Source organism: Lepeophtheirus salmonis, chromosome Z (assembly GCF_016086655.4).
Source record: "Lepeophtheirus salmonis chromosome Z, UVic_Lsal_1.4, whole genome shotgun sequence".
NCBI lineage: Eukaryota > Metazoa > Arthropoda > Copepoda > Siphonostomatoida > Caligidae > Lepeophtheirus > Lepeophtheirus salmonis.
The window spans coordinates 22,421,818-22,443,850 of NC_092584.1; the positions used below are offsets into that span (position 1 = coordinate 22,421,818).

General features: G+C 32.5%; 6 protein-coding genes across 11 annotated transcripts; 4 read left to right on the forward strand and 2 right to left on the reverse strand.

The window, feature by feature from the left end:
• Positions 1–1,113: 1,113 nt before the first annotated feature.
• Positions 1,114–5,408, forward strand: LOC121130401 (WD repeat-containing protein 3). Its single transcript, XM_040726156.2, has 3 exons — positions 1,114–1,516; positions 2,698–2,966; positions 3,035–5,408. Exons 1-3 carry the CDS (start codon positions 1,225–1,227, stop codon positions 5,300–5,302), a joined length of 2,829 nt encoding a protein of 942 aa, XP_040582090.1. The 5' UTR covers positions 1,114–1,224; the 3' UTR covers positions 5,303–5,408.
• On the reverse strand, positions 5,391–7,560 carry Sqor (Sulfide quinone oxidoreductase). Of its 6 annotated transcripts, none has more exons than XR_011783921.1 (9): positions 7,500–7,555; positions 7,327–7,403; positions 7,064–7,258; positions 6,771–6,995; positions 6,525–6,719; positions 6,069–6,465; positions 5,878–6,000; positions 5,636–5,782; positions 5,391–5,578 (listed from the first exon to the last, which is right to left on the reverse strand). XR_011783921.1 is itself a non-coding variant. In XM_040726158.2 (9 exons), the coding sequence occupies exons 3-9, from the start codon at positions 7,238–7,240 to the stop codon at positions 5,518–5,520; spliced, it is 1,305 nt and encodes a 434-aa protein (XP_040582092.1). In that variant the 5' UTR covers positions 7,241–7,258; positions 7,327–7,403; positions 7,500–7,555; the 3' UTR covers positions 5,391–5,517. The 6 variants fall into 6 exon arrangements, 3 of the variants coding, with proteins under 3 accessions (XP_040582092.1, XP_071749859.1, XP_040582091.1); XM_040726158.2 differs by having other exon boundaries at positions 5,898–6,000; XM_071893758.1 differs by having other exon boundaries at positions 5,898–6,000; positions 7,323–7,403; positions 7,500–7,545.
• Positions 7,561–7,563: 3 nt separating this feature from the next.
• Positions 7,564–9,433, forward strand: Echs1 (Enoyl-CoA hydratase, short chain 1). The gene is made up of 2 exons (XM_040726162.2): positions 7,564–8,895; positions 8,974–9,433. Exons 1-2 carry the CDS (start codon positions 8,430–8,432, stop codon positions 9,342–9,344), a joined length of 837 nt encoding a protein of 278 aa, XP_040582096.1. The 5' UTR covers positions 7,564–8,429; the 3' UTR covers positions 9,345–9,433.
• LOC121130403 (homeobox protein extradenticle) lies at positions 9,334–10,927 on the reverse strand. The gene has a single exon (XM_040726161.2). It carries the CDS (start codon positions 10,624–10,626, stop codon positions 9,679–9,681), a length of 948 nt encoding a protein of 315 aa, XP_040582095.1. The 5' UTR covers positions 10,627–10,927; the 3' UTR covers positions 9,334–9,678.
• A 3,800-nt stretch (positions 10,928–14,727) lies between these two features.
• LOC121130251 (transcription factor E2F2) lies at positions 14,728–17,709 on the forward strand. The gene is made up of 4 exons (XM_040726012.2): positions 14,728–15,248; positions 15,827–16,305; positions 16,364–16,655; positions 16,711–17,709. The coding sequence occupies exons 1-4, from the start codon at positions 14,903–14,905 to the stop codon at positions 16,866–16,868; spliced, it is 1,275 nt and encodes a 424-aa protein (XP_040581946.1). The 5' UTR covers positions 14,728–14,902; the 3' UTR covers positions 16,869–17,709.
• Positions 17,710–19,416: 1,707 nt separating this feature from the next.
• LOC121130208 (transmembrane protein 170A) lies at positions 19,417–21,788 on the forward strand. Its single transcript, XM_040725968.2, has 3 exons — positions 19,417–19,944; positions 20,039–20,144; positions 20,287–21,788. The coding sequence occupies exons 1-3, from the start codon at positions 19,884–19,886 to the stop codon at positions 20,480–20,482; spliced, it is 363 nt and encodes a 120-aa protein (XP_040581902.1). The 5' UTR covers positions 19,417–19,883; the 3' UTR covers positions 20,483–21,788.
• The last annotated feature ends 245 nt before the right edge of the window (positions 21,789–22,033 follow it).

Genomic DNA, 22,033 nt, shown 5'->3' on the forward strand with positions numbered 1-22,033 from the left:
ACTCAAATCTATTACATGGAGCTAGGTCAGGGATTGAGATTAGCTCACCAACTTTATAATAAAGAAATTGCTCCTCAACCAATTGAAAAGTATAATTTTGATCTTTCTGTAATGTTTTTTTCACGAGTCCACTCTAACCATTATTTGTCGAAAGATGATCAATTCAGAAGCTTCAATGAAACAGCACAAGTTATGGATATTCTGAAGCGCTTTTGGAATTGCATAAATGTGAACTCTAATACTATGTACGTCCAAAAGAGAGATGATTCATTAAAACCAATTTCTGTAAATGAGCGGGAACAAATTGATTTCTTGATTAATTTTGATGGAATTGATTAAAAAATGGGCGACACTCTCAAAGAAACATGGAGTTGGTTTATCTTTATCTTCCCAGATATTTCATGCCGCAAATTCCAAACATCCATAGGACAAGCCATTGGGCCATATATTTACTGGATAAAAATAAAGTGAAGTTTATTTTTCTACGTAAAATTATTTCGGACCTAATAAAAAGGCGTTTAGGGTGGTATACACAACTTGCCGATGGAAATTACTATATCAGTTGTCGATAGTTTTTTGAAGGTGAAAAAAAAGTTATAAACTTAAGTTCAATTAAAACTATGTGTTAAGTTTTGAATAAAAAATTTTTTTTCGTAGTTTAAAAATGGTAAGATATGAGTTATGACTATTGTGCTGTTAAATTTCAATTCAATACATTTACTTTATTAATATGATAATTCATTTGCACTCTAGTAAAAAAAGGCGCACGTCAAAAGAAGATTCATATTCATTTCAGTGTCCCTTCATAGACTCCTCAAGAGTGAAAAATAATGATAGTAGCTTTAAAAAAAAAAAAAAAAAAAAGACTACTCAGATTGAAAACGATAACGCACACATAAATGCATAGGATATACAACTCCATATATATAATGTTAAATGTATAAATATGCCTAAAGGGTCGACCAAAGATCCATGAGTCATATAATAATTAAGAACTAAATTTTGAGCCTATTATATTATATATATTATATTTACAACAGCTCCTTATGTATGATATGTATTTATTTCTAGCTTTTAGCCAAACGAAGTAAGCTGATTTTTAATCACCAATAACAACAACATAGAAAATAAACAAACATAGCTACTGATAGAAATATGAAATAAAATAAACACACACGTGAGTAACTATTAGACTGGAACAGTCAATCGAAATAAATAGTTACTATGGGACTGACAAAACAGTACCTCAGATACGTTCCGGGCTCCGTTTTTGGACTGATTGGGTCTGGAATCAAGGGAGGAGTGTTGTTTAAGGATAAAGAGATCGTTATAAGTGGATGTTCAGATGGAGCAACGATTTGGAACATTAAAACGGGAGAAAAAGTTGGGGAATTTATTTTTAGTTTGGACGGCGGAGACTCTTCCACTATCGTGTCCGCTTTGAAATCACATGTAGCATCTCTGGCCATTGGATATAGCAATGGGGATATCAAACTATTTCCGGATTTTCATACTGGTAAGGAATAAAGACGTAAATCATTGTTTAATTAACGTTCAAATCCTTGTTGTGATATTTTTGGAGACCAATTTTCCCTGCAAGCCGTATTTTCTCTCTCTATCTTGAAATTGGAGACAGCGAAAACGGACACTTTAAATTCAATCCTCGCAAGCTTTTACCAATAACCAAAGCGACGTTATATATATTATTACTGAGTGAGGAGAGGAATCTCTACTCTTTCGAATTATTTGAACAATTAGCACATTGTAGGATCTTGAAATGTCTCCTTATATAGATGAGGTTTTTTATCCGCCTTTAATGGTGTACATGGGTCGTAGTCGATCTGTTAACTCAGAAATAAGCCTCGAGATGGAGTGCATCGCTTCGCATTGTATTTTTCTCCTCATATCATTTATCATTGCCCTTTCTTGTATCTTCAAAAGTGTATTATTCGCTTACGAATATATTTCATTAAAAGGTTATGATGGTTTATAATTCAACTATCCGCTCACGCGTTTTCCAATTGTATACCATATCAATTTTTTGTTATAGACAGTGTAATATATTTGCAATACCTGATGAATTAGAGTCAAGCGTGGTCATTTCGGTAATTTTTTATAATTATTTTTTATTGCCATACTAAAATCTCTTTTAAAAAAACCTTTATTGAGTTTCATTGCAACTTTTAAATTAGCTTAGATCCAAAGGGATACGTCACATTGATTAACTCATTGAATAAATCATTCCTTAGAACCTTTAACGAACATCAACCTGAATAATCCCACCCTCGGAAAGTTAAATTTTAAAACAAATTGCAATATTTTCGTAATTAGGAAATAACTTCGCTTCGCGAAATGAATTATATATTATTGGAGATGTAATGAACTGACGCGATACTTTACATGATGAATATTAGCCAATGAAGAAACGATTCACGCTAGCACTGGGGGCATCCCTCAGTCCACAGATCTACTATGCCCCCCATATACTCTTTTAAGAAACCATCTCACAAGCTCCTCTACTTAATGAGATCTTCCTTCTACTTTCAAGATTCTCCAAAGACTTAGGAGGACCTTGAAAGGTAGAACCAACTCGTACTCAAATAATATATAGCTTTATCTATATTAGTAAATGGTTGCAATGATTGAATTTATGTACTAATTGATATTGAATTACATCCTGCATTTTTTTGTTTCTAGGCGAGAGTGATGTCACATTTTCTGGACACAAATCCCCGGTCATTTCGCTCGTGTATGATGAAGAAGGTTTTCGTCTCGCTTCTGGAAGTACAGATACTGAAATTGTTTTGTGGGATATTGTTAATCGTTGTGGATTATTCCGTCTAAAAGGACATAAAGGGCCCGTCACGGATTTAAAATTCTTATCCACCAGACCAAATATTCTTGTATCATCGTCAAAGGATACTCTTATCAAATTTTGGGACTTGGACATTCGACATTGCTTCAAAGTACGTTACTTTATTCATTTGATTTATTAACATCGACAACTTATTCTTTTTTTTTCATTATATAATAGACATTGCCCGCTCATTTAACAGAAGTTTGGGATATTTGTTTAATCAGAGAAGATAGTTATTTAGTTTCGGGCTCTGGAGATTCCGAACTAAGGGTTTTTAAACTGACTTTTCTTGAAAATTCCACCAATAATGAAGATACAAAGAAGGAGTCCACACCACCTACTCTCAAAAAGCAAAAAGTCAAGGACACGACGACTGACGCCACTGAAGAGGAATCGGATAATGAAGTCGATGATGAAAGCACTTCCAAATTGAAGATTGAACGACTTGGATCTTTGTTACGAGCTGGAAAAGGAAGAACTTGCTCTCTGATAGCTGATGATAGTAAGAAAATACTTGTGGCTCATGGGAATGATAATCTTGTGGAATCCTTTAAAATTTGTGACGAGGAGGAAGTTAAGAAAAGACTTCAGAAAAAGGCTAAAAAACTTAGAAAGAAGCAAACAGAAAATAAACTGGCTGATATTGAGGATATTGAACCTCCAGAACCCACCATTCAAGAAGAGTTCAAACGCCTTAAAACATTTAAAACGAGTGGAAAAGTGAGGTCCTTGGAGGTACATCATTTAAAAGAAGATTCATTCAGAATTATTGTTGGAACAGGGAATAATCTAATAGAATCATGGGTTTTAAATACAAGTGATAAAGGATCAGATCCTATTAAACGTCGTTGTTTTGGCTCACAGGGACATCGATCTCCGGCAAGAACTTTATCGTTTTCCAGTGATAATACCGCTATTGCTTCTGTTAGTAATGAATCTATTAAAATATGGAGCCGTTCGACTCAAACTTGTATACGAACCATGGAAAGTGGCTATGGATTATGCTCCTCTTTTGTTGTTGGGGATCGTCAAGTTGTGGTTGGTACTAAAAAAGGTAGTTTACAGCTATTTGACTTAAATTCTGCCATAATGACGGAAGAAATCGAAGATGCCCATAATGGCGAAGTGTGGAGTATTTGTCCAACGCAAAATAAGGATGGTTTTATCACATGTAGTGCGGATAAGACCGTGAAATTCTGGAAATTAGAATTTGTGGAGAAAGGTGAAGGGAAAATATTAAGTTTAGTCCATACTCGAACTTTGAAACTAGATCAAGATGTTCTTTCAGTCAAATCGAGCTCAGATGGTAGATTTATTGCTGTTGCTTTACTAGATACCAAAATTAAAGTATTTTTCACCGATTCCTTCAAACTACTACACGATTTATTTGGACATAAACTTCCTGTGCTATCATTAGACATTTCTTCGGATTCCTCCATTTTAGTTTCTGGTTCTGCAGATAGAAATATTAAAATCTGGGATCTTACACATGGACAATGCGAAAAATCTATTTTTGCCCATAATGATTCAATTACCGGGGTTCAATTCATCCCCAATACACACATGTTTTTTTCCATCTCCAAGGACGGTACATTGAAGCAATGGGATGCTGACAAGTTTGAAAGAATACTTTCTCTAAATGGACATAATAGAGAAATATGGGGGTTGACTATTAGCCCTAATGGTAAATATGTTGCAACTTCAGGGCATGATAAAACACTTCGTTTATGGGAGAGAACTCAGGAACCCCTTGTACTCGAAGATGAACGTGAAACGGAACGAGAAAAAGAAGCGGAAAAAGAACTAGCCACTGAAGACGTATATAGGAATACTGGAGGCAATGAGGAAACCTCTTTACCAACAAAGAGAACGGCTGATTCCGAAATGAGCGCAGAAAAACTGATGGAAGCGATGAACTTGTTCGAAAGTTACTATGAAGAAAAGAAGCAAAGTTCGACTGAACCAGAGCTCCCTTCTTTGATGACGTTGATGTATCCTGGGATTTCCACGGCTGAAGAGTTTATGCTCACAACATTATCCAAAATAAAGTCATCCATTTTGGAGGAAACTCTATTAGTACTTCCCTTGGATGTAGTAGTTCGTTTATTGAAAATTTTGGAAAACCTGCTTCAAAAGAAAACTGTTTATGTTGAAGTCCTTTCCAGAATATTTTTCTTTCTTATTGAAATTCATTTTGGACCACTTTCAGGCTCATCTGATATTAAGCAATTGATCGTCAGAATTAAACAAATGATAGAAACAAAATTAACTTGCATTGAGGAAACAATGGGATTTAACGTTGCGGGTATCACATTTGTTCAAAGTCGTGCGGAAGAGAGGCAGCAAGTTCAGATATTCATGGAAGCATCTAAAAAGTTCAAAGATAAGAGGAAAAAGAGAAAGCAACGGGAAAAGGCCTTACAAACTGCCGTTATGGTTATTTAATTTGTTTAAATTCAAGAATACACTAATAAAGATATCATATTTTATGAATGAGTCCTTATTTTTCTCGGTAGTAAATAAAACCAAGATATCTAGTTATCTCATAAAACAAGTTGATTTATTTCCTTAAATTTACTTCACATCAATTGGTTGAATTAAAAAGATAGTATTTATAAGAATAATACATTCAAAATCAAGGCAACCAAAAGTAACACTCTTCATCTGGACATTCCTAAATGTAGTAACTTTCTAACATACTTGGGACCTTCCCAGTAACCTCTAGAATATAAATTATTTTGTTAGTACATTAAGTTGTATTTTTTTTTACAAATTTACCGCAACATAAGCCAATAAACTTCGGGCATCATATATTTTTTCATATAATAAGTGAATGCATTGGGGTTCGCTTGATTGATGGGAAACGTCTCTAAAGGCTGAGGAGGTGAATTAAAATCAAACTCGGCAAGGATGCATTCACCAGATCTATAAAGTTGATTATTTATGTAAGATAACTCTCAAAAAAACATTGTAATTGTGAATGTTTAAAATATAACAGTTAGGATAAACATAGAACTCACAGTCATGGAGCAATGCTTACCCCAATACTAGTGGGCAAGAAGTGTACCCATCATACACTGCATTAATGTCTTTCCCTTGCATAAATTTCCATAGATTACGTCTAACCACTCCAACCTCACCAGCTATTTTCAGTAGGAAAAGTTTATTTAAAAAAAAAAAACACATATAATCAATTATAATTAGTAATTACCGACGGCAGCTGCTGTTTTAGAAGTGGGTACATTTGTACAGTCTCCGATACCAAATATATTTGGATATTTTACATGTTGGAGCGTCTCTTTGTTCACATTAAGATATCCAGATCCATCCACTAGGGATTTGCAATCGGATAATATCGTGGGAGCACTCATAGGAGGAGTTACGTGAATCATTTCGTATGGTATAGTAGTTAATTGTTCTGGATCATCCATATTTTGAAAAACAGCTTCTTTGGAGTCGGGTTTAATTTCGATAAGATTGCTTCTCAAATGAATATTAATATCTCTTTTTTGAACAATTTTCCAAAGTGCATCTGCATACTTCTTTACGCCAAATAGGACTGGAAGTGATGTATGATATCGGACGTTGGCTTTTCCTCGCTTTCCATTCTTGAAAGAAATACTTGCGGTTATATCAATAATTATAATTTAAATTTATCCTTAAATACCTTACTAAAATGTCTTTCTGCCAAATACATTATTTTCTGTGGAGCTCCTGGACATTTGATGGATGTGTTTGGAAATGTAAAAATGGCATTCCCGTTTTCAAAATTTTCAATAGATTTCCATGTATTTTTAACGTAATTGGGATGGTAATTTGAGCAAACACCAGGGGTCTGTAATGCATCTTCCAAGCCTTTAATCTTGAAATAGGAAGAAAATAAAAATAAGACTAATAAAAAGCAACTTTTTACCTTATCGTAATTTAATTGTATTCCCATTGCAACCACAAGATATTCATACTCAATTTCAGAGCCATCCTGAGTTATTACGATGTTTTTATCAGGTTTGAACCCGGTTACTTTTTGTTTAATCCAATCCGCATTTTTCGGTAGCACAGATGCCATGGACTTTTGAGAACTTTCAAATTTTGCTTGACCTCCGCCGACTAAAGTCCATAAGGGTTGATAGTAATGTTCCTGTATCATACAAATATATATGATCATTAATTTTTCAGTCGTTTATGTAAAAAAAAAAATCTACGTACATTTCTAGGCTCGATAATACCGACTTGATTAGGTCCTAACTTTGAGACAAATTTGGATGCTATTGAGCAACCTCCAGCTCCGCCACCTACGACAACCAACTTATAACTTTTTGATGCGAGAAATTGGGTTGATGTTGAAAAAGGTCTTATTCTACCCAAAAGCGTTATTCCAATCATTTTATACGAGATTATACTCTTAAAAAATTAATCAAATTAAAAGAATATTCACTCCTTGAGAGAAGTATAAATATAAAAATACAAACTGATTCTTTCACTTTATGACGTAATTAACTTTATAGGTCCATAACAAAGCCAAACATTCCTTGAAGCTTGAAAGGATCTAGTAAAATGAATCCGATGAACAACAAAAAATGTAATTGCAGAACAGACGCAAATAATTATAACTTATTAATATAAGTAATACGTAAAAAAGAACCTTGTGTTTAAGAACCCTTTTATATTATAATCGTTAGTTATTAATTTTTATAATAGTATAACTCAATGTCAAATGCAAAAAGAATCTAAATTGTGTAATATTTCAGTGTGTGTCTAGTTAATACGACTATCTAAATATGATATCAGTTATGTTTTCGTAAAGTATTATCAAATTTTATCATTTCTAAGAAGGTGGGGGGACGATTCATTATTAATTTTTTCTATGTCCCTTATAATTTAATAGATTATTACTGTAAGTAATATTTCTTTACGTAATATACACAAAAATATATCTACTAATTAGCTAAGCATATAAGGTGTGACAGATTTGAGACACTTTTGGCTCAAATACTCGGTTTGAATTGGAATCCCCAAATTTTAACACAGCAACCCTGTATATGTTTGATATTGTGGGAATTTATTAAAAGATTTTACGAGTCAACTTAATTGCAACTGTCCTCATGGCCAGGGACGTGGGGCTGGGGGGTTGTAACAGTTAATAATGATTAAATTTGAGTTAGAAATGTAAAAAAAATGGACTAAATAATATTTTCTTTATGAACAAATAACTAGACTTTTAATAATATTCAATGATTAAATTATTGTGCATATTATAATATTGAATATATAATTAATTTACATTTAAATAAATTCATGTTGATTAAGGTACATTTGACATTATTTGCAAGTAAGTATGAATCAGCAAAATGTTCGCATGCACGTCGGGCCATGCAGAGCGCAATCCAAGATTGAAGTACAATACAGCTGTTTCTACGTAAGATGGGGACGAAATATATACCTACGTTTGCTTGGTTCGTATTATATCATTTTAAAACTGGCAATTGCTTGTCTGTCAGCGCAAGTAATTTACCTTAGGTTGGATTTTAGTTTATACCCTCATCTGATCTTGTGACTTTAAAAAAAATAAAAAATGATTTCTTCATCGCTGAGATTAGTCGTAATGAGGCGATTCTGCTCATCCGCTTCTTCTCCCTCATTAATTACTCTTCAACGACGAGGAACGGATTCTAGAGTAGGCCTCATTACATTAAACCGACCAAAGGCATTAAATGCCCTTTGCGCACCCCTAATCAAAGAGCTCATTGATGGATTGAAGGCCTACGATGAAGATCCTGCCGTTGGAGCCATTGTGTTGACTGGGAGTGAGCGAGCCTTTGCGGCTGGAGCTGACATCAAGGAAATGCAAAACAGAAATTACAGTGAAAATTTGAGAGAGAACTTTTTAAGTGAGTGGGACGGTGTTGCTAAAATCGGAAAGCCCATTATAGCTGCTGTCAATGGTTATGCCTTGGGTGGAGGATGTGAACTTGCTATGATGTGTGATATAATTTATGCTGGCACAAAAGCAAAGTTTGGACAGCCCGAAATCAGTATTGGTATAGCTAAATTATTATTAAAATATCAAAGATCTTTATAATTATAACTAAACATTTGCATTGTTATACTCATAATAGGAACTATCCCAGGAGCAGGAGGAACTCAAAGACTCACAAAGGCTGCAGGGAAATCAAAATCGATGGAAATGAATTTGACAGGATTGCCAATCGACGCGGAAGAAGCACTTAGAATTGGTCTCATTTCAAAGATTTGTCCACCCGAAGCATTGGTGGATGAAGCCATTAAAACTGCGGATGTGATTGCTGGACATTCTCCCTTGATTATTAGACTGGCAAAACAAGCTGTGAATACGTCCTATGATACTACTCTATCTCAAGGCCTCGCATCTGAAAAAAGTTTGTTTCATGCCACCTTTAGTACTCATGATAGAAAAGAAGGTATGACAGCCTTTGTTGAAAAAAGGAAGCCGGATTGGAAAAATGAATAAATTATAATCCACTCAGAACTCTTCTTTTTTTATAAGAAAATTTTATAATTAATTGTTGGTTTTTTTTTAAATTATATCACTTTATTGAATTTGAGTACCTATTCGTTTTAATGCCAAGGTTTTTTTGGTTTTTTTTGGTTTTTTTTTTTTTTTTAATACAAAACAAAGACAAGCAATAAAAAACATGTTAATTATCAAGTCGTTCAGTTACAATTTTATCTCCACTTTTTCAGTTTACCTATTTAAAGGCAATATGACGAGTCAATAAATTTAGAACATGTCATAAATATGAAGAAATTTATACCAAAAAAAAAAAATATTTTCTTCACTTCCTTCATCTTTTTGGATTATAAAATGAGGATGAATACGAATTGTAGAGATTACATGCTATTTCACTTTCATGTTGGTTTATTTCCAAGACTTTTTTTGTTGCAAGCTTATTTGCTTCTTCCTGAGCCTTGACAATATTTTTTTTATAGCGGATTCGTTTATTTCCAAACCAGTTGGAAATTTGGGAGACTGTAATGTTGCATTTTTTAGCTAGATCTTCCTTGACTTCTTCACTTGGATACGGATTAGCGAGATGGGAATAGAAGTATTCATTAAGGATTTCAGTGGCTTGTTTACTAAAATTTCGCCTTTTCCGTCGAGCATCTAAGAATCTGGATCTCAAAATCATCACTGCCTCGCATGTACTTTGTTTGAGTTGAGCTTGAATGGAAGAAAACTTATGATGGACTATACGAACCATTTTATCAATTTCTTTCGGAGTAATTGGTCGTGTTCTTGATTGTTCACGAAGTAAATTCATAACGTGTGTAGTGAATTCAGTACAAGCCTGTTTATATTTATCTAATTCATGATGATAAACAAGACGAATGTCATTTAATTTGCTTCTATAGTCGGCATGCTCAATTGTGGTTGTTCCGGAAGACGTTGCTTCAGAGGCGGTAGTTGCAGCTTGTAGTCCACCTCCTTTTTCAGGGCCTGCAATGCCTTCTGCAATTAGCATATTGTCTAATCTTAAAACCCTTGGATCAGGTAGTTCATCTTGAACCATTGTCATTTCCCTTGTTACATGTCCTTGAGAAATTAATGTCTTTTCTTTGATCTGGCATAGTACGGAGAATAATGCAGGTTTGAGGGGATGATTATTAAGTCTATGCTTGCAGGTTTGCGCCTCATCCAGCGTTTGCTCACGAATACTAAGGATCTCTTTCAATAAACTGTTGATATCCGTTGATGTTGCTCTGTTTTCAGGAGGGGAGCCGACGGAAGTCATTATTTTACTATATTATTATTACATGTAATTTCATATTTTTGACGTCAGTTTGATAATTTAACAAGAAAACATGAATAATGAATTGCAATCGTACGTACGCGTCTTACAACTTTCCTATTTATTCTTAACTTTACAATGATGTAGCTACTAATCATTCTTTATTTATTGAATCCTGTAATCCATGTTTTATTTAAATTTGTTTGAAATAATAATAACACATTCGTAGATGCTTCAATCCTAATTAGTATGGTTATTTCTTCAGACTTCTCTATCCATGCGCCCATCCTCCACAATTCTCTCTCAGGCTACAAGATTTTCATAAATGTTCAAAGGTCAAAATCTTTAACAATACTCTCGCATCTTACGTACATATTATAACATATTGAAATTGAATTAAATAATATTTATATCACAAGTACACTTATTATCTATAAATCATTGGTAAAAAAAATTGAAACCGTCGAACAAGGGGAATGATAATTGATAATAGTGTTTTGATTAAAACGGTTGTCTTGTCTTAATGTTTTAAAACTTAAGGCTTAAAAATACATAATATATATTATTAACTTAGGCTAATAATGATTAATATTTATGTTCTAAATCAATAGAAAGCTTAATACTTGCAAAATAAGAAAGCTAAAGATATTTTAAAAACGACTGGATATTTAGCAAAATGCAATCATATTAACAGTGGATTTTTGTGTCCAATAATATTGAAGTTTTTTGTTGTCTTAGTTAATGTGATCATTTAGAACTATTTTTAGTGTGCATTTTTTTTTTTTTTAATTATATTATATCGTCAAAAAACGGCAATACTTTATCTTCAATGTTAATATCTCTGAGTGTTTACTTTTGAAGAATTTATCACAGTATTTTGTTATTTGCTCTCTCAATAATTATAACTATAATATATTTAAATTATGGATGATAGTTAATGAATAATTATGAATGTGTTTTTTTTAATATTTTAGTCATTTAATTCTAATACTTATATGAAATAGATTGTTTTCTGTCTATAACCTACTTATGATGTCTCAGTGGTCTAACTACAAAAATACACTAGGGTGCCGCTCCTCCTGAAGAAATGATTTTTGTATCCCTAACAGAAATATAAACATAGTTTAAACGTTATTCTACTAAAACTTCAAGAATTGAAAAAAAAAAAAGCCCCAAACTTGTAACTACCAATGAGGGGTTTAATCAGGGACAGTTTTAGGGGGCCTAGGGGTTAAAAGGAACTATATTTTCTAAAAACGAAAGGTCCTTTTGATAATGTAAACATATGTTGTCTAAAAAACGTTCTTCTTCAATCAAACATTAGCAAAAAAAATAAAATATATATATATATAAAAGGTCATTCAAAAATTAATGTATATGCATATTATTATAAAATGTATTCAAAAAAGGGCGTTTTTATTGTTTTTAAAGAAATAAAAGAAAAGTGCTACATATTTTTTATCCAAAAATTATGAAATTATTATTTCTTTTAAAAATCCAATTTAACAATTAAAGATAAAAAAAGCCCTGCAAATTTTTATTGGCTCAAGGCCCACATACCATATAATCGGCCCTGTGTCTAATAATTATTAATAACTTACTCTTAGTAACATAAACATTAGATTAATTCTCTCTTCTAAATAAAAATATTTTATTACAAAAGAAGTCATTAAAAAATTTAAAGAATTAAATAAATAAAAATATCATCTCAAGAGAGATAGTCAAACTTTAAAGAAAAACAATAGTCACGGCTATGCCCGTTCTTGAATATAGGTATATTTAAGAGACTGTCGTATCTATTTGGAGATAATCACATATTTTTCATCCATTAGTCTTTCATCAGGGACTCTCAAATAGTGATGCGTGGATGAATTATATTGGGTTATTATATATTCAGTTCGGTCATAATATTGGACTTGATAATTTATCACGTAGAACATGCTGTAATAAGCTGGAAAACCACTGCCATGGACAATGAATTGTATTTTTTTATTATTAAAACATTTATTGCTACACTTCAAACAAAACATACAATCAGTACAGGAACATGCAAAAATAACTTTTAACTTGTGGTGCCCTCGCTCAAGTTTGCCGGATTAGGTATCCTATTACAGTCCGTCCTGAACGTGTTCTAGGGATGGTTTTCATATAATAATAATTATATTCTGAATATTAATTTTGAAATGAGAGTAATACCTTGGATACGAAACATTTATTTGGTTACCGATCGTTATTGACTAGTAGTCCATGTTTTTAACTTTAATAATATCATCTTGGATTTGTTGTAAGTTTCTTCCATCCAGGCGGTACATTTCTCTAACTGTGTACCCCAAAATTTATGTTTTGTTCAAGTGTACAGCTCAAAGTTTTGATCATTTCATTAATGCACCCTGGGAGTTCTGTAATGAAATAGTTTGAAAAGATATGCTTTAGTCACACTTCTAAAAGGTCAAACGTATCTCCCCTCAGGAGAATCTGATGCGAAAACTATTCAGCGGTTCGTTTAATATTAAGAAAACCCGTTAATAATGTTCATACTGCATGTATTTATTATAAATTATTTTTAGTGTTGGGCAAATAAGGTGAAAATAATTAAGTCTAAAGGAATTAATTAATGAACATGTCAATTGAATTAGGGTCCATAAACAGGCAATATAAATATGTATGTATATATATATAATATTTTTTGATATGAGATTAAACAATATATGGAATTAAAGTGAGATAATATCTAGATTTTTTATTAAGCTAAATACACGTATTAATATAAATGAAAATGATTGGAGAAAAAAATGATTTGAACCAAGAGTATTTTTAGTACATTTTTATTTGTTAATATGAGGCAGCAACTAATTTAGTTCAATTGCATATTTAAACAAAAACCAATAAGTTAAAAATAAGAAAATATATCAAATAATATGTTATTTGTCTAAATATTGTGAGAACTAATAATTAATTAATCATTAGTCTCAAATAATTGAAAATCAAAGCCGTGTTTTGATTTAACATTTTTCCAATATTTGAAGAGCTTGGCAAATAAATATATACTATGGTACAATTAAATGATAAAATCAATGTTATGTAAATCAAAATTATAAAAAATCCATTTTTAGTTAGCCTTTTCAAAGAAGATTAACTATATTAATATTTTCCAAGGTTCTTTAATGTAGGTACATAAGTTACGTTAATATCATAATTTATATAATATATTATTTCCAAATATAATTTCCATCCCCCACTATGCTCAACTCAACAAGAACTAGGAAGAGAGGTTTTGTGAAGTAAACCAATTCCTGTATTCATCAAATATCAACCCATTTCATTCGAGTCCGAGTCAAGTGATTTATCCATTTTGGACTACGTGTAGTCTTAATAGCCAATAGGGAATAAAAATAACACATGATAATAATATTTGATCCTAATAAGTGATACTAATTTAATAGCATATTGTAGCCCCACTTTCAATTTTGATGTTAAGAGTAGTGCTTGGGTGCATAATAGTATAAAATAGGTCTGGGGTGACGTCCCGTACTCATGAATATAAGTCCAATATTTAAACTATGTAAATTACGGTATACATAGGTAAAAATATATGATGTATCATCATCTGAGACATGATTTTCAATTCCTTGGACTAATTAATGATGTACCTGGAAATACTCATCTTATGTATTCGCTCTATCAATTCAATATTTCATTAATTTTTATTGGCCAATATTTTTATAGATTAATCTTTAGCCAAATTATATATATATAATTATTATTATTGAAGCAGTCTATGCCTCCTTCAGAGAAGAGCCTCTCACCTACATAAAAAGGCAATGGCAATCAATAAACAATTATACAATTAATTGGTCTACACTAATTAAAAGAGTATAATAAGTATTAGAAGAGGGTCCATGATTCAATTTGTAAAATATGAATGACGACGCATTTATTAATTAATTATGTTCTAAATTATATTTATGAGTATAATTTTGTGTAATTATTTATTGATGATTCTATTATTCAACTGTAGAATGAGATATTATTACAATTTATCTATTATATAAAGATCACACATGATATTTTAACAATAAGTAGTTAACGTAGTTGGTATCATTGTTTGGGGGTTTGTGGTTGATGACAACAAGGGACCGGTTCGTTTTTGAGTATTTTTTTCTCATATATATATATATTTGTAAGGACGAGACATCATCAGGGGACGACTGCGAGGGTATTTATTATATCAGTACTACATATTATTATTGTGAATTTTACTGGTGTAATGAAATAAAAGATGTCTTTGGGATCCTCTTCCTCGGCGTGGCCTTGTAGCCTTCGTCAGATCATTCAAGGGGACGATGAAATCGCTGAATGTGCCTCACCCCCAAATTCTCACACTTTTATTAAAAACAATACCCATTTTCGCGGCTCTTCAGATCACGAATACGTCGTTGGAGCTACTCCGCCTCGAAGTCTAGTAGGAGCGACTTATCATGTATCTACAACCACTACTGTGTCTACTAACAATTCAGCATCGCAGGAGGCTAGGCGAAAGCTTACACTCGAACCACAATTTAAAACACCTATAAAGTCTTCCAAGAGGAAAATGGACCCGCTTGCATCTCCCAGCCCCAAAAAACGTAATACAAGGATCACTCATCCTCTTTTATATTTTATTTCATAGGGTTTCCAACCTTCACACTTACCTTGGCCAAGTCTATTAAAAGGAAATGGGACAATTACGTCGGGCATTTCAACCCTTCATTAGTAGTGGAGAAACGTTGTTCCTCCAAACTATTCCATCCAAATAATTATTTTCTAAGTAAAATTTATGTAATTATAAGATACAATCCTCCTTTTTTAAATCGACAATTTTGATTATATGTCTACTTTTTAATTAATTTATTAATTAAACTTTTTTCCTTTTTTTCCCCCTTCCTGGAAATATGTTTATTTTGCATTTGAGTAAAAAATATAATTTTTTACCCCTTTAATAGTTTAACAGAAAGTTGTAGTTATAAGGAATTATCCTTTTCATTTATGATTCCGCCATGGGTTTTTTAAAGTTAGGGAACCCTATGTATAGTTAACATATCCCACATTAATTTTTCGATGATATACATAATTGCCAATAAGTGATGATACTATTCATACAAAATTGCACTCTTTAATATGTCGAAAGTGTATTTCTTATCAATATTTTATATATTTTTTTCAGCCGCGCGATCTCCCCTTGAAAAAACTCGATATGAGACTTCGCTTGGTCTCCTCACAAAAAAATTTGTAAGCCTCTTCCACTCCTCAACGCATGGAACAGTTGATTTGAATAAGGCATCAGAAACTTTAGGAGTACAAAAGCGCCGCATATATGATATAACCAACGTGCTAGAAGGTATTGGTCTTGTGGAAAAGAATTCTAAAAATATGGTTCATTGGTGCGGAACTCCATACCATAATCTCAATTCGGATACAGCGGATCTTCATTCTGATCTGTTAGATCTTGAGGCTAAAGAAAACGAACTTGATCAACTGATTCGGAATACAGAAACTGAATTAAAGCTCATTAATAGCCAAGAACGCCAATATGCCTTTGTCACATACCATGATTTGAGAAATATCAAAAAATTTCAAAATCAAACTGTTATGGCCATCAAAGCCCCCACTGGAACTGATTTGGAGGTTCCCCGTCCTTCAGAGGTAAGAGACTACTATTCCCTAGTCGGAGTTAAGGCTCACAAATTTATTATCATTTCAGGCCATGCAAATTTATATGCACAGTACTACAGGAGAAATTGAGGTATTTCTGTGTCCTGAGGAAGAGCAGGGTATATCTGGTGGGTCTTGTTCTGATTCAGAGGGATCTTCAGGTTTGAGTCCATCCAAAAGAATTGGAGTGCCAAGTCCACCACCAAGGCTGGACCTTGAAGAGGAAAGTCGAACCTCAGACTTAGGTGGACAATCTATAAAAAATGTTTTGATATCCGCATCCGAAGACTTTGGGCCTGTAGGAAAAGCTTTACAGCTACAAACTCTGGACCAAGAAAATGGTATGACCACTTACTTACAAGCATAGATCTCTAATATAATTTTTGATTTTTTCAGGTCCAGATGAAGGATGCCAAGACTCTGAACTTGGAGGTCAATTGGCCTCTGATGGATTACTACAATTTGAACCACCTTTATCTAGTTCAGATTATAGTTTTTCATATGACGAACAAGAAAATCTAAAGGATCTCTTCGACTTGCCCTTTCTCAATTAAGAGTAGTAGTATTAGAACACTTGTGACTATAACTTTCAACAATTAGTTTCAAGTTTTAACAACGATGAAAGAGGTAACAATTAGCTACTACTCCACTCTTAGTAGTTATTAAGGGAGTGAGATAGCTATTGGATTTGATTCACCCCCAATGTGTTGGTGTTCCTTCAAGCCTTTTTATAATTTGTCCTCTTCCAGGTTGTGTGCTCAATTGTGGAGGTCTTTATGAGTACTCATCCATCAGTATAGACACTGTAATAATAAACTTTCATTATGCCTTCCTTCACAATAACAATTTAATTCCCATTCTGTTTAGCTCATTGACTTTGCGATATTTTTTTAACCTGGTATTTTATGTACAAAATCAAGAGTGAGGTCTTATTTTTGCTATCCACTCTTTCTTTGTGTAAATACTGACATACTTAAAACTCTCGTGGTTATTACATATTTCTAGTTTTGTTGTGTACAAAAATAAGTTTAATGTAATAAGATTGATTACATTGCAACGTGATTTTAATTTATTATATAATTACTATTAAACCCCTTTTTCTCTTCCTAAGCTGGAGTTTTAGGAAAATTGTTGTTTTTTTTTTATCTACGTTCATTATTGTAAGGGCAATTATCGAAAATGATATATAATGATTTTTTTTTATATAATATATTATCTATATATACAGACAAAAAACTACTGAATTGAGTGCCTGATTATTTTCTTACTTCCTATGTATATTTTTTTTAATGTTTTTCAATGTTTATTTTTTTCCTTTTTTGCTATTATGTCTTTTTTTTATGAATTTATAAAAAATCTTGATTATTCAATAAAAGAAGCGCATATCTACAAAAATAGGTAGAAGTCTACGTAGTGTCATTGTTTCTTTCCCGCCATTTTCCGGTGGTTCGAGGTATAAGGAAGGAAATTGCCGTAGACAACACTAAATTTATTTCTCCTGCTGGAAAGAAGCATAAAATTCATGGCTACCATATTGCAAACGTAATAAAGGACTACTTAATAGAGAAACTGCAACGTATTTCTTCTTCTTGAAGAAGGTGTACATTAGAGGGTCCAAAAACATAAACAATTTTATAGCATGTATCTTATATTTTGTAAAAGTCTTCAAAACGGATATTTTTTTTGTCTTAAATATATTCCAAGGGGTGAACTTTGAATTATAAAATATAATTAGATTTGATAGATCACCATTTATCTAAATACTATCTTAATATGGCTTTGAGATTAGTATAGCTCACTATTCCTAGCAACATTATTTATAGATATGGTGCCTACAGTTCAATAGTGGAAAATAATCTCTTTAATAATTTCTTAATTAATCAAGAAATTCACGAATTGTTTTTGAAAATTAATTCTTAAAAAACTAAGGGACTGTATCAAGTGTAATTGTTCAATGGACCAAATTTCATAATAGGTACAACTTTATTTAAGTTTTTCACGTGTTTAATGATAAAAAACTGTTATTTAAAAAGCAATTAAGTAATTCTTAGATGAAATTGATTAATTGTAAGTCTATGTTTGTTTATATGAGCTATTCGGTGCAACTCCATCTTACAAATGAGGAGAAATAACAAAATTATATGAGAACCCTTACTCAAGAAAAGCTTAGAAATTATTATCTTCATCATAATAAATATAATGTTTTAATCACTTATGTATAATTATATTAATCACACTATATATCATTGTCTATTACATACTAAATATGGAGCCCCGCTTTAGTACTCATGAGGTAGAGGGCCGTGCAGTTCATTTCTTTAGTTGTCCTTGTTAGACACATGACGATTTGTGAATGATGCATCAAGTATAAATGGTAGATTAGATGCACCCTCCCCGATCATTAATTTTGATTCATGGGAGTCTGCTCTAAATTTTGAGTTCATTAATAATATATATGATTTGCAGAGATATAACATGCTAAAAATCACTAACCGTTTACAACAAGCTCATTAATTAATCATCCATGAGGCATACTATTTTGACAATAAAAGAAGTATTTAAATATTTGATTCAGATGATACAAGGAGGTCGCACTCAACTGCTTAAGGGGATTGATGCTTGATTTTACCGTACTTTTTAAATGAAGATAAACGTACGATTGTCTTGCATTTTCAAGACGCTTTATATTATGACTTTCCAGCGTTTTGATAATAAATTATCAGACATTATCTATTATTTAGAATTTAGATTATTCCACCGTCAGTCTCAGTTCTTACTGAGCAACCAAGCCTTAAGCAGTTTCATTATTGAATTATGAGAGAAAATCAGGTTAATTTGACGTCTTTGATTCCTCAATTAGAAAGTATTTAAGAAACTCATTACTTAAAACAGAATTCCCGTTCATTAAAATATATAATAATTTTAAATGTTCCAGACTCCCTCGTAATAACTGAAGTGCAAGTACTCCAATTAATGCAAACCGATGACGTCATTCATTAATCGTCATTGCAACATTTTTAACTTTATACACAATTACATTAAATCAACTTCCTTCTGTATCTTTTTCCTACTGTACATAACATTTTTAATAAATTTGTGGGAGTGTATTTAATCTTCAAGTTCTACTTGATGTATTCCGGTTAATTAGTATATTAATTTATAATTATTATGTAAAATATGCTGCAACATCAAAGAATACAAGAGAAAAGGACTAAAACATAGTTGAATTAGCTATTGAGTGTAGTCCTGTTGCTTTTTTTACTCATTATTGTTAGTGACGTCATTGCTGCGAAATAAAAGCAAATCTATGAAGAAAAAAGAATAAATGTGTTGGATTTGGAGGACTTTAGACAACAGCTGTATCAATTATGTTTCTAGTCCTTTGGCTCCAGTGACCCATATTCGTATGTAGTAATCAAAATATAATTAAGGGGTTTGGGCGTCTTTTTTTCCTCCTTTTTATGACGTCATTGACTGATAATTGTAGATATAATAAATTCATCATCTTTGTGAAGTTGTAGCTGGAGGTTGTTGACAATAATAAATAATAATTAATTTTTATTTGAATTATGGACATATCCGGGGACTTCAAACATGGTTCCGAGGAGGGTCGATTAGAGAATTTCACGGGTGAGTTTTCTATTTTCAGTTTTATGTGTTAAAAATAGTGGTAGACGAGCAGAAGGAGTACTCAATTCCATTTAATTTTGGTTCATTGTTGCAGAAATGTGGTATTCAATCTTCATTTGGTGTCTGGGTTCATCTCTTTTTTTAAACGTTTTAGGTGCACTTGCAGCTTTTTTTACTTTAAGAAAACACAAGTTTGGAAGGTTTGATATTGATTTTTCTGTGATACAATTTCCTTTATTTATTCAACTTATGTCTTTTTTGGGAGGGATTTTTTTAAATTTTATTTTTGGCTTATTTTTAATAATAATTCTACTAATTGACAATTTTTATATTTAATTTCAGATTTTACTCGTTAATGATCCTATTCATGGGTTTTGTTATACCCCTTAGTCTTGGTATGATCAGCTCTGCAGCAATTGCATTTGTGTACAAAACCTCAAACTTTAAAATGGACTATTCTCATGCCATGATGTGGGGCATTGGACAAACATTGATTCATGCGGCTTTTGGGGCAACCAGAATACTTGCAACTCTCTAATTGGTTTTTATATTAAAATCCCATCCCTTGTAATATATAAATATTTGAAAAACATGTCAAGCATTCCAAAATACGCTCTCCAGGATGGCTTATTGTCCATTCGAAATACGGGGCTTCAAAAAGAGATTGAGGCTGACTTAAAAACACTTGATGAATTGAATTTTGACTCTTTTTTGGAGGAAGGGGAGGACTTGGACTCCAAGGAACTAAATGATGAAGACACATCTATGTTAGAAAATGAGGAGTATTTAAATGAAGAGGGGGATAGTGTTGACGATGATAACTTTTTTCTAGAGAATGAGGAGGATCAAAAGAAGCCTCGTAGCCTCCCAATCCCTTCTGGTCTATTGCTACAAGAGTGCTTTAAAAAAGTTTTGGGAATGGATGTGGAAAGAACTATACCTCCTCCCTCTCATGTCGTAGTATCCCCTCCATCTTCTTCGAGCGAAAATGATGAAATCAGTGATATTGATGATAATGTGTCATCTGTGGATGACATATTTGAAGGCTTCAGTAGTGGTGAGTCCGATACAGAGCCTGGCTCGGCCAAATCATCTTATACATACAAAGACTCATCAGTGAGCAATCAGTTCCCTATTCTATCATGTCCATTTGTGACCGTTGGATGCATTTTTCAGAGCATTCGACACAAAGATATTTCTATTCACATAAAAAATAATCATAAACGCTTTAAAGTGGGCAAAAAGTGTTGTACTATTGAGTTTAGAGCTCAAAGGGATTACGATAATCATTTAAAAAAAGAGCATATTTATAAATGTAGTCGAAGAGGATGTTCCACCAACGCGCTCAAGAGTATATCTGAATATGATAACCATATGCAAACAATGCATGCTACTAAGCATAAGTGTGGTAGTTGCTCATACTCCGGGAGCACGCCTGCGGAATTAAGGCATCATATTAAACAGAAGCACCAGAATGGTGAGCTTGAAGCAACACTCGTCAATAGTGTTAAGTGTAAAGTTTGCTCAAAATCATTCCTTCATAGTTCGGAGTTCGAATATCATTGTGTAAGTGTTCATTGGTCTAGTAATTTGGATGAATTTCGGGACAAAAGGGGGGCTGACGATAGCCCTTATGTAAAAAATAATACATTGGGCTTATGAATAAAATCTTTTTCCCCAGACAAACTCTAATTAAGACGGATCAAGTGAGGGTATTATTATTATTTTTTTTTATTGCTTCCTCCCATTTTGTTTCATATCATTTATTTGTATTTCACGTTCCATATTTGGTATAAGATCAAAATTGAAATAATAAAGACTCTTAATTAACCTTAAATAATAAAGAATTATTTCTCTCAACTTTTGGACGTTGGACTTTTAAAATATTGTTATTAGTATTATAAATTAAAATGACCAAATATTCCAATTAAATGCTTCAGTGAAGAAGTGTTCATCCCAACTCCAGGATTGCTCCCGTACGGCTAAAATGTATTCCTTGTGGTGGAGTAGCAACAAATAAAATCTGAAGTAGTACTTAGTAATCCCATAATCACCTCAGGTCTTTAAATCATCAATAACCATAGTGTGT

Bases quoted from the DNA above. Each gene is read 5' to 3' on its own strand.
- LOC121130401 (XM_040726156.2), top strand. From the start codon at position 1,225: ATGGGACTGACAAAACAGTACCTCAGATACGTTCCGGGCTCCGTTTTT. The intron at 1,517-2,697 runs GTAAGGAATAAA...TTTTGTTTCTAG, and splicing joins ATTTCCGGATTTTCATACTG to GCGAGAGTGATGTCACATTT. The intron at 2,967-3,034 runs GTACGTTACTTT...ATTATATAATAG, and splicing joins ACATTCGACATTGCTTCAAA to ACATTGCCCGCTCATTTAAC.
- Sqor (XM_040726157.2), bottom strand. From the start codon at position 7,240: ATGATTGGAATAACGCTTTTGGGTAGAATAAGACCTTTTTCAACATCA. The intron at 6,996-7,063 runs GTACGTAGATTT...TGTATGATACAG, and splicing joins GTATTATCGAGCCTAGAAAT to GAACATTACTATCAACCCTT. The intron at 6,001-6,068 runs GTAATTACTAAT...TACTGAAAATAG, and splicing joins TAAAACAGCAGCTGCCGTCG to CTGGTGAGGTTGGAGTGGTT.
- Echs1 (XM_040726162.2), top strand. From the start codon at position 8,430: ATGATTTCTTCATCGCTGAGATTAGTCGTAATGAGGCGATTCTGCTCA. The intron at 8,896-8,973 runs GTATAGCTAAAT...TACTCATAATAG, and splicing joins ACAGCCCGAAATCAGTATTG to GAACTATCCCAGGAGCAGGA.
- LOC121130403 (XM_040726161.2), bottom strand. From the start codon at position 10,626: ATGACTTCCGTCGGCTCCCCTCCTGAAAACAGAGCAACATCAACGGAT.
- LOC121130251 (XM_040726012.2), top strand. From the start codon at position 14,903: ATGTCTTTGGGATCCTCTTCCTCGGCGTGGCCTTGTAGCCTTCGTCAG. The intron at 15,249-15,826 runs GTAATACAAGGA...TATTTTTTTCAG, and splicing joins ATCTCCCAGCCCCAAAAAAC to CCGCGCGATCTCCCCTTGAA. The intron at 16,656-16,710 runs GTATGACCACTT...TGATTTTTTCAG, and splicing joins AACTCTGGACCAAGAAAATG to GTCCAGATGAAGGATGCCAA.
- LOC121130208 (XM_040725968.2), top strand. From the start codon at position 19,884: ATGGACATATCCGGGGACTTCAAACATGGTTCCGAGGAGGGTCGATTA. The intron at 19,945-20,038 runs GTGAGTTTTCTA...TCATTGTTGCAG, and splicing joins TCGATTAGAGAATTTCACGG to AAATGTGGTATTCAATCTTC. The intron at 20,145-20,286 runs GTTTGATATTGA...ATTTAATTTCAG, and splicing joins AGAAAACACAAGTTTGGAAG to ATTTTACTCGTTAATGATCC.